The sequence below is a fragment of the Somniosus microcephalus genome, chromosome 4 (genome assembly GCF_052327205.1).
Source record: "Somniosus microcephalus isolate GS21.2 chromosome 4, FLI_Smic_1.0, whole genome shotgun sequence".
Lineage (NCBI taxonomy): Eukaryota > Metazoa > Chordata > Chondrichthyes > Squaliformes > Somniosidae > Somniosus > Somniosus microcephalus.
This window is the reverse complement of record NC_140990.1, coordinates 147,324,207-147,335,564: the sequence shown is the minus strand read 5'-3', so window position 1 is coordinate 147,335,564 and position 11,358 is coordinate 147,324,207. Positions and strand designations below refer to the sequence as shown.

At 47.3% G+C, this 11,358-nt stretch overlaps 1 protein-coding gene across 2 annotated transcripts in view; it reads right to left on the bottom strand.

Annotated features, from left to right (window-relative positions):
• Positions 1–3,514: 3,514 nt before the first annotated feature.
• LOC147119898 (uncharacterized) overlaps positions 3,515–11,358 on the bottom strand; it is a 77,569-nt gene continuing 69,725 nt past the window's right edge. For both annotated transcript variants that reach the window (XM_085985298.1, XM_085985300.1), the window contains one exon: positions 3,515–9,970. In XM_085985298.1, the coding sequence (XP_085841424.1) occupies positions 8,749–9,612 (864 nt within the window). In that variant the 5' untranslated portion in view covers positions 9,613–9,970 and the 3' untranslated portion in view covers positions 3,515–8,748. The remainder of the gene's footprint in view (positions 9,971–11,358) is intronic.

Genomic DNA, 11,358 nt, shown 5'->3' with positions numbered 1-11,358 from the left:
TACATGGGGATTCAAACCCTGGGACTGTTCATGTGGATTCCAAACCTGGGACTGTACATGGGGATACAACTTAACGGGCTGTACATTGTGATTCCAACCCTGGGACTGTACATGTGGATTCTAACCCTGGGATTGTACATGGAGATTCAATCCCTTCAACTGTACATGGGGATTCTAACCCTGAGAATGTACATGGGGTTGAAACCCTGGGAATGTACATGGGGTTTCCAACCCTGGGACTGTAAATGGGGATTCCAACCCTGGGACTGTACATGGGAATTCCCACCCTGGGACTGTTCATGTGGATTCCAAACCTTGGACTGTACATGGGGATTCCAACCCTGGGAATGTACATGGGGATAAAAGTTAATGGACTGTACATCGCGATTCCAAACCTGGGGCTGTACATGGGGATTCTAACCCTGGGACTGTACATGGTGATTCCAACATTGGGACTGTACACGAGGATTCCAGTACTGGGACTGTGCATGGGGATTCCAACCCTTGGACTGTGCATTGGGATTCCATCCCTGGGACAGTACATGGGGATTCCAACCCTGGGACTGTGCATGGGGATTCCAACCCTGGGACTGTACATGGAGATTTCATCCCTGGGTCAGTACATATAGGTTCCAACCCTGGAACTGTACATGGGGATTCCAAACCAGGGACTGTACATGGGGATACAACTTAACAGACTGTACATTGTGATTCCAACCCTGGGGCTCTACATGGGAATTCTAACCCTGGGATTGTACATGGGGATTCTAAATCTGGGACTGTACATGGGGTCTCCAACCCTGGGAATGTACATGGGGATTCTAACCATGGGATTGTACATGGGGTTCAAACCCTGGGACTGTACATGGGGATTCCAAACCTGGGACTGTACATGGGGATTCCAACACTGGGCCTGTACATGGGGATTCCAACCCTGGGACTGTACATGGGGATTCCAACCCTGGGAATGTACATGGGGATTCCATCCCTGGGCCAATACATGGGGATTCCAAACCTGGAACTGTACATGGGATTTCCAACCCTGGGACTGTACATGGGGATTCTAACCCTGGGAATATACATGGTGTTCAAACCCTGGGACTGTACATGGGGATTCTAGCCCTGGGAATGTACATGGAGATTCCAACCCTGGGACTGTACATGGGGATTCTAACCCTGGGAATATACATGGTGTTCAAAACCTGGGACTGTACATGGGGATTCCAACCCTGGGACTGTACATGAGGATTCTAACCCAGGGACTGTACCTCGGGATTGCAGCCCTGGGACTGTACATGGGGATTCCAACCCTGGGACTGTACATGCGGATTCCCACCCTGGGACTGCACATGGGGATTCTAATGCTCGGACTGTTCATGGGGATTCTAAACCTGGGACTGTACATGGATTTGTTAAATGTAAATCATGTTTAACTAACTTTATCTACTTTTTGATGATGTAACAGAGGGGGTTGATGAGGACAATGCGGTTGACGTAGACTTGCCAGCAAAGTTGAAGCCCATGGATTAAAAGAGACAGCGGCACCATGAATTCAAAATTGGCTTAAAGGCAGGAAACAGAGTAGTGGTGAACGGTTGTTTTTTGGACTGGAGGAAGGTTTAGAGTGGTGTACCCAAGGGATCGGTTCTAGGACTGCTGCTTTTCTTGATATATATGAATGACTTGGACATGGGTGTACAAGGCACAATTTCAAAATTTGCAGATGACACAGAACTTGGAAGTATAGTGAACAGTGAGGAGAGTGATAGACTTCAGGAGGACAGACACAGGCTGGTGAAATGGGCAGACTCGTGGCAGATGAAATTTAATGTAGAAAAGTGAAAAGTAATACATTTAGGTAGAAAGAATAAAGAGAGGAAATATAAACTAAATAGTACAATTCTAAAAGGGTGCATGAACAGACACCTTGGGGTATGTGTGCACAAATTGTTGAAGGTGGCAGGGCAGGTTGTGAAAGCAGTTAAAAAAGCTTACGAGATCCTGGGCTTTATGGATCGAGGTATAGAGTACAAAAGTGTAGAAATTATGATGAACCTGTATAAAACTTTGAAGTATTGTGTCCAATTCTGGGCACTGCACTTTAGGAAGGGTGAAGGCCTTAGGGAGGGTGCAGAAAAGATTTACGAGAATGGTTCCAGGGATGAGGTACTTCAGTTACGTGGATAGTCTGGAGAAGCTGGGGTTGTTCTCCTTAGAGCAGAGAAGAATGAGAGGAGATTTGATAGAGGTGTTCAAAATCATGAGGGGTCTGGACAGAGGTAAAAGGGCAGGTGTTGCAACTCCTGCGCTTGCACGGGAAGATGCCATGGAAAGGGGAGGGGGTGTTGGGGGAGATTGAATAATGGACCAGGGTTTCGCGGAGCAGTCCCTTTGGAATGCTGGAAGGGGAGGGGAAGATGTGTTTGGTGGTGGGATCATGCTGGAGGTGGCGGAGGATGATCCATTGGCTGTGGAGGCTGGTGGGGTGAAAGGCGAGGACAAGGGGAACACTATCGTGGTTCTGGGAGGAAGAGGAAGGGGTGAGAGCAGAATTGCAGGAGATGGAATGGACACGGCCGAGAGCCCTGTCAACCACAGTAGAGGGGAATCCTCGGTTGAGGTAAAAGGAAGACATATCGGAAGCACTAGTATGGAAATTCCCTTCTGTTCTTTGCTCCCCTCCCCCCTTTCCCTACCTCTGCACCTGCTTAAAATCTGTTATATCTCTAACATTTCCCAGTTCTGACGAAAGGTCACCGAGCTGAAATGTTAACTCTGTTTCTCTCTCCACACATGCTGCCTGACCTGCTGAGTATTTCCAGCATTTTCTGTTTTTATTTATTATGAGTGCAACCTCCTGCATGTTGCATTAGGGTTTTACCAGTTTGACTTCTTCACATCAGCGACACATAATCACCCTGTGACATCATCACCAAGACAATGCAGCGTCGTCAGTGTCACTCGGTGGCCATGGCAACATCAGTGTGACCTCTGACCCTCAGCCACTCGGAGTGCTCGATGTGACCTCATCAGAATGTCCTGACATTGGACCTGGTGTTGGGGGCCGGGGACGCTGCACAGGCGGTGTGGCATCGCCCGCCCGTTATACACCCTGCCCGATATTCCACTCCATGGACTTTCACACAACTGAATACTGGGCGTGTCGGATAACGGGTGGAGAACGTGATTCTGCCTGTTTTACCCCCCCCCCCCCCCCCCAATGTCCAATTTCATATCATTAATGGAAGGAAATCCCGTTATTGCGATAAACACTCTGCTCAATCCCTGTAGTGCTGGAGTAAAAAACACATCACCACGTTTAAAGAGTAAAGGCCCTGAATATGGGGGAATCAGCAGGTCCTGGTAGTATGTGTCCAAAAATACTGGAACAGGTTGGAGAGGAAACAGTGAAGGTAATAGTCAAGAAATAGAAGATTGTGGAAACAGAAATAGTGCGAAATTTACTGGAGAGCAGCAAGTGTTTCATTCCTTTCCAAACAAGGGAAATAATAAGTCAGAGAAATTACAGATTTATTAACCTCACGTCAGGTCCAGGTACAGTTTCATTTTTAACATCACTTGTACCAATCATCACACACTGGAGGTTTATATCAGGAGCTTGTGTGTGATGGTGAGGTGATCACTGGACAATAAAGTGCAGAGACTGGTGGGTGGCTGCTCATTATCCTCGGTGTGATTTAATCCCCTTTCCCACTGAATACTGTGGACAGACAGGCTCACCTTGGTAACGGGATGGTCAGTGTGACATCACTTTCTAAACAACAGCCCACAAGACAATGGGTTATCAATAAATGTTAAAGGGATTCAACGCTCGGAAGTTACACTGTGAATAAAGGAAATAAAATGCTGATCAATAATGACTGAAGATAATGATTTCTCTGAGTGGAATGTGCTTGCATACATTAAGAATGATGAGCTTTGTACACACACAGCAAACACTTTGTGGGGCTCTTTTCAGTAGTTGCTCTGAACCCGCTGAGAGCTGGTGCACCCGGTGGGCATTAGGACCCTGCGGCCGCCCATCCGGCGGTACTGTGAGGTCACGGTTCCAGGCTCTGTCTCATCCAATCAGTGGGTTCCGCCAAAGCTCAATAGAAAATACTGCCGCAAAAACAATCCTGACCATTCACAAACTGGGAGCAATCGGCACAGCACAACACAAGTGTGAATGAGTAAACTTTAACACACAGAGTTTGTCACTAATTAGTGCAAAGTGCAGGGCACTATTGCTCACCTTCAGTCCTGTCCCTCAATCCCAGCTCATCTCTGGGGGATTGTTACAAGGTTCACCCCGTCCTTTCAACACAGATGTTACCCACATAATCCCACATCAATTAGACATTGCACATAGCTTCTGATAGTTATCAACAAGACTATTATTAACAGGGGCTTTAATCTACATATAGACTGGGCAAACCAAATTTGCAGTGATCGTGTGGAGGACGAATTCATGGAATGTATGCAAGATAGTTTTCTTGATCAGTAGGTTAAAGGAACCAACTAGGGAACAGGCTAGTTTAGATCTAGTATTGTGCAATGAGAAAGGGTTAATTAATAACCTTGTAGTAAAGAAGCCTATCTAATATGATAGAATTTTATATTGAGTTTGAAAGTCAGTGATCGAGTTAAATCCGAAACTAGGGTCTTAAATCTAAACAAAGCAAACAGTGTAGGTATAAGGGGCGAGTTGGCTACGGTAGATTGGGAAACTACATTAAAAGGTATGATGGTAGACAAGCAATGGCTAGCATTTAAAGAATTAATACACAATTTACAACAAATATACATTCCATTAAGGCACAAAAACCCCACAGGAAAAGTGGTCCAACCGTGGCTAACAATCGAAGTTAAAGGTAGTATTATTCATGGAAGAAGATGTAAAAAGCTTCCCGGAAATAGTGGAGAACCAAGGCTCTAGCGAAAATGAGGAACTGAAAGAAATTAGTATGAGTAAAAAAAAAGTACTGGAGAAATTAATGGGACTGAAAGCAGATAAATCCCCATGACCTGTTGGCTTACATCCTAGGGTTTTGAAAGAGGTGGCTATAGAGATAGTGGATGCATTGGTTGTCATTTTCCAAAATTCCATACATTCTGGAATGGCTCCCGCGGATTGGAAAGTAGCAAATGTAACCTCAATGTTTAAGAAAGGAGGGAGAAAACGGGGAACGACAGACCAGTTAGCCTGACATCAGTCGTAGGGAAAATGCTAGAATCTATTATTAAGGACGTGCTAACACAGCACTTAGGAAATAATAATAGGATTGGGCAGAGTCAACATGGATTTATGAAAGGGAAATCGTGTTTGACAAATCTGTTGAGTTTTTTGAGGTTGTAACTAGCAGAATAGATAAGGGGAAACCAGTGGATATGATGTATTTGGATATTCAGAAGGCATTCGATAAGGTGCCACACAAGAGGTTATTAACAAAATGAGGGCTCACGGGATTGGGGTAATATAGTAGCATGGATTGAGGATTGGTTAACGGACAGAAAACAGAGTGTAGGAATAAACGGGTCATTTTTGGGTTGGCAGGCTGTAACTAGTGGGGTACCACAAGGATCAGTGCTTGGGCCTCAGCTATTCACAATCTATATCAATGATTTGGATGAGGGGACCAAATGTAATATATCCAAGTTTGCTGATGATACAAAGCTGGGTGGGAATGTAAGTTGTGAGGAGAATGCAAGGAGGCTTCAAGGGGATATAGACAGGCTAAGTGAGTGGGCAAGGACATGGCAAATGGAATATAATGTGGAGAACTGTGTTCAGGGGGACCTGGGTGTTGTACACGAATCACAAAGTTAATATGCAGGTACAGCAAGCAATTCGGAAAGGAAATTGTATGTTGACCTTTATTACAACAGGATTTATGTATAAGAGTAAAGACGTCTTACTGCAATTATATAGGGCCCCGGTGAGGCCACACCTGGTCTCTTTACCTAAGGAAGAATATACTTGCCATAGAGGGAGTGCAACGAAGGTTCACCAGACTGTTTCCTGGGATGGGGAGATTGTCCTATGAAGAGAGATCGAGTAGACTCGGCCTATATTCTCTAGAGTTTAGAAGAATGAGGGGTGATCTCATAAAAAATCTTACAGGCTTGACAGGGTAGATGTTGGAAGGATGTTTCCCCTGGCTGGGGAGTCCAGAACCAGGGGTCAGTCTCAGAATAAGGGGTCGGCCATTTAGGTCTGAGATGAGGAGAAATTTCTTCACTCAGAGGGTGGTGAATCTTTGGAATTCTCTACCCCAGAGGGCTGTGGAGGCTCAGTTGTTGAGTATATTCAAGACAGAGATCGATAGATTTTTGAATATTAAGGGAATCAAGGGATATGGTGATAGTACAGGAAAGTGGAGTTGAGGTAGAAGATCAGCCATGATCTTATTGAATGGTGGAGCAGGCTCGAGGATCCAAATGGCCTACTCCTGCTCATGTTATCATGCAAGACTAAACGTATGCTTCCAAACAAAAATGATTGCTTCCTCCCACCCATGCAATTATATATCTTTATTTACATGAATATCAATTTTTCTAAAGATCTAACAAAGACAGAATCTAGGGCAGTAATAACCGAGTCAGGGCCAAGTGTAATATAAACAGAGACAGGGTCCAGTGTAATATAAACAGAGGCAGGATCTAGTGTAATATAAACAGAGACAGGGTCTAGTGTAATATAAACAGAGACAGGGTCCAGTGTAATATAAACAGAGACAGGGTCCAGTGTAATATAAACAGAGACAGGGTCTAGTGTAATATAAACAGAGACAGGGTCTAGTGTAATATAAACAGAGACAGGGTCTAGTGTAATATAAACAGAGACAGGGTCCAGTGTAATATAAACAGAGACAGGGTCTAGTGTAATATAAACAGAGACAGGGTCTAGTGTAATATAAACAGAGACAGGGTCTAGTGTAATATAAACAGAGACAGGGTCTAGTGTAATATAAACAGAGACAGGGTCTAGTGTAATATAAACAGAGACAGGGTCTAGTGTAATATAAACAGGGACAGGGTCGAGTGTAATATAAACAGAGACAGGGTCCAGTGTAATATAAACAGAGACAGGGTCTAGTGTAATATAAACAGAGACAGGGTCTAGTGTAATATAAACAGAGAGATGTTCTAGTGTAATATAAACAGAGACAGGGCCTAGTGTAATATAAACAGAGACAGGGTCTAGGGTAATATAAACAGAGACAGGGTCTAGTGTAATATAACTGGTTCAGGAATAAAAACAGAAAATGCTGGAGATACTCAGCAGGTCAGGCAGCCTCTGAAGGGAGAGAAACAGAGTTAACGTTTCAGGTCGATGACCTTTCGCCAGAACTGGAAAAAGTTAGAGATGTAACAGATTTTAAGCAAGTGCAGGGGCAGAGAAAGGGGGGAGGGGAGGAAAGAACAAAAGGGAAGGTCTGTGATAGGGTGGAAGGCAGGCGAGATTAAATAACAAAAGGGAGGATGGTGCAAGGCAAAAGGAGATGGTAATGGGACAAGTAAAGAAACAAAAGATGAGTCTAGAAGAGGTTTAAATGGGAATGGCAGAATCACCAGCAGCTGCGGTCTGGAAAAAATAGGGACCGAGGTTACAGTCTGAAATTGTTGAACTCGATGTTGAGCCCAGAAGGCTGTAAAGTCTCTAATTGAAAGATGAGGAACTGTTCCACAAGCTTACGCTGAGCTTCTCTGGAACAGTGGAGGAGGCGGAGGACAGAGAGATCAGTGTGGGAGTGGAGCGGAGAATTAAACTGACAGGCGACCAGAAGCTCAGGGTCACGCTTACGGCATGAATGGAGGTGTTCCGCAAAGCGGTCATCCAATCTGCGTTTGGTCGCCCCAATGTAGAGGAGACCGCATCGTGAGCAGTGAATACAGTATACTAGATTGCAAGAAGTACAAGTAAATCGCTGTTTCACCTGGAAGTGTTTGGGGCCCTGGACAGTGGGAAGGGAGGAGGTAAAAGGGCAGGTGTTGCATCTCCTGCGCTTGCACAGGAAGGTGTCTTGGGAAGGGGATGGGGTGCTGGGGTTGATGAGGAGTGGACCAGGGTGTTGTGGAGGGAGTGATCCCTTCGTAGTGCTGAAATGGGAGGGGAAGGGAAGATGTGTTTGGTGGTGGATCATACTGGAGGTGGCGGAGGAAGATCCGTTGAATGTGGAGGCTGGTGAGGTGAAAGATGAGGACAAGGGGAACCCTATCGTGGTTCTGGGAGGGAGAGGGGAAGGGGTGAGAGCAGAAGTGTGGGAAATTGAACAGACACGGTCAAGGACTCCTCTCCAACCCCCTTCACCCCAACTCCTCTTTCACCCCTACTCTCCAACCCCCCTCACCCCAACACCTCTTTCACCCCTACTCTCCAACCCCCCTCACCTCAGCTCCTCTTTCACCCCTACTCTTCAATCCCTCTCGAAGGTACGAGAACTGAAATAATCTCGAGTTAGAAAGGAGAAAAGGCCCAAAAATGGAGCAGTCGGTAACAGGACATCAATTAGTCTCCTCTTATCTTGGAGACATCAAATATCGACACACTGTGTTATTTGAAATATCACAATATTAATAACCCCTATAACTGGCTGGAGTTTAACATCAGCAGAAACAAACCCCAACTTTCAGAATGAACATGGTTCAGTCCTGGATACAGCAATAACAGCAGAATCCAACCCCTGCCGTCATGCTCGCTGGTGTCTCAGCAGGTGGGATGACTGAGTGAATCCCTTCCCACACTCAGCAGGTGAATGGTCTCTCCCCAGTGTGAACCCGCTGGTGAGTTAGAAGGTTGGACGAATGAGAGAATCCCTTTCCACACTCAGAGCAGGTGAATGGTCTCTCCCCAGTGTGAACTCGCTGGTGTGTCAGAAGGCTGGATGACTGAGTAAATCCCTTCCCACACTCGGAGCAGGTGAACGGCCTCTCCCCAGTGTGAACTCGATGGTGTGTCAGCAGGTGGGATGAACGCTTGAACCTCATCCCACAGTGAGAGCAGGTGAATGGCCTCTCCCCAGTGTGAACTCGCTGGTGTCTCACCAGGTCTGATGACTGAGTGAATCCCTTCCCACACTCAGAACAGGTGAATGGTCTCTCCCCAGTGTGAACTCGCTGGTGTGTCAGAAGGTTGGATGAACACTTGAACCTCATCCCGCAGTGAGAGCAGGTGAACGGCCAATCCCCAGTGTGAAATTGCTGGTGTTTCACCAGGTCGGATGACTGAGTGAATCCCTTCCCACACTCAGAGCAGGTGAATGGTCTCTCCCCAGTGTGAACTCGCTGGTGTCTCACCAGGTCGGATGAATGAGTGAATCCCTTCCCACACTCAGAGCAGGTGAATGGTCTCTCCCCAGTGTGAACTCGTTGGTGTGTCAGAAGGTTCGATGACCGAGTAAATAACTTCCCACACTCAGAGCAGGTGAACGGCCTCTCCCCAGTGTGAACTCGCTGGTGTGTCAGCAGGTGGGATGAACACTTGAACCTCATCCCGCAGTGAGAGCAGGTGAACGGCCTCTCCCCGGTGTGACTGCGTCGATGAATTTCCAGCTGGGATGGGTAATTGAATCCCTTCCCACAGTCCCCACATTTCCACGGTTTCTCCATGGGAGCCCTTGTGTCTCTCCAGGTTGGACGATCTGTTGAAGCCTCATCCACACACAGAACACTTGTACGGTTTCTCCCCACTGTGAATGGTGCAATGTTTTTTCAGGCTTTGTAACTGGTTAAACTCTTTCCACAGTAAGTGCACTGGAACACTCTCACTCGGGTGTGTGTGTCTCGGTGCTTTTCCAGTCACACTGATGTTTGAAATCTTTTCCCACAGACAGAACAGACAAACATTTCTCCTTCCACATTCAAAGGCTGATGATGTTCAGGTCCTGAGGGATCGAGTGACTCTGTCAGATCTTGATGTAATGTTTGGTTTGAGTTTCCGGTCTGGAAATCCTCCCCTTCTAATACCCTGTAACAGGAGTTTACATAACTCGTCACTAAGTACTGGATAGAAATTCAGAACAAACAATTCTAGTTTCTATGGAACATTCTTTCCTCTCTTTTGCCTCCAAATCCCCATCCCACACATTGTCCCTCCTCCCTGTGCTAAAATCCAAACACATCACACGTCTCAAGATAGTTTCTCCTCCGCTCCCAATTCTCACCACCAACTCTGGCTGGGTTCAGTTCTACACTCACTGATTCCCCTCCCTCTCCTCCCCCGAAGGTGCTGACTCTGGCTGTGTTCAGTTCTACACTCACTGGTTCCCCTCCCTCTCCACCACTGAAGGTGCTGACTCTGGCTGTGTTCAGTTCTACACTCACTGGTTCCCCTCCCTCTCCACCACTGAAGGTGCTGACTCTGGCTGGGTTCAGTTCTACACTCACTGGTTCCCCTCCCTCTCCAACCCTGAAGGTGCCGACTCTGGCTGGGTTCAGTTCTACACTCACTGGTTCCCCTCCCTCTCCTCCCCTGAAGGTGCTGACTCTGGCTGGGTTCAGTTCTACACTCACTGGTTCCCCTCCCTCTCCTCCCCTGAAGGTGCTGACTCTGGCTGGGTTCAGTTCTACACTCACTGGTTCCCCTCCCTCTCCTCCCCTGAAGGTGCTGACTCTGGCTGTGTTCAGTTCTACACTCACTGGTTCCCCTCCCTCTCCACCACTGAAGGTGCTGACTCTGGCTGGGTTCAGTTCTACACGCACTGGTTCCCTTCCCTCTCCAACCCTGAAGGTGCCGACTCTGGCTGGGTTCAGTTCTACACTCACTGGTTCCCTTCCCTCTCCTCCCCTGAAGGTGCTGACTCTGGCTGGGTTCAGTTCTACACTCACTGGTTCCCCTCCCTCTCTTCCCCTGAAGGTGCTGACTCTGGCTGGGTTCAGTTCTACACTCACTGGATCCCCTCCCTCTCTTCCCCTGAAGGTGCTGACTCTGGCTGGGTTCAGTTCTACAGTCACTGGATCCTCTCCTTCTCCTCCCCTGAAGATGCTGACTCTGGCTGGGTTCAGTTCTACCCTCACTGGTTCCCCTCGCTCTCCTCCCCTGAAGGTGTTGACTCAGGCTGGGTTCAGTTCCACAATCACTGGTTCCCATCCCTCTCCTCCCCTGAAGGTGCTGACTCTGGCTGGGTTCCGTTCTACACTCACTGGTTCCCCTCCCGCTCCTCCCCTGAAGGTGCTGACTCTGGCTGGGTTCAGTTCTACAGTCACTGGTTCCGCTCCCTCTCCTCCCCTGAAGGTGCTAACTCTGGCTGGGTTCAGTTCGACACGCACAGGTTCCCTTCCTCTCCTCCACTGAAAGTGCTGACTCTGGCTGGGTTCAGTTCTACACGCACTGGTTCCCTTCCCTCTCCTCCCCTG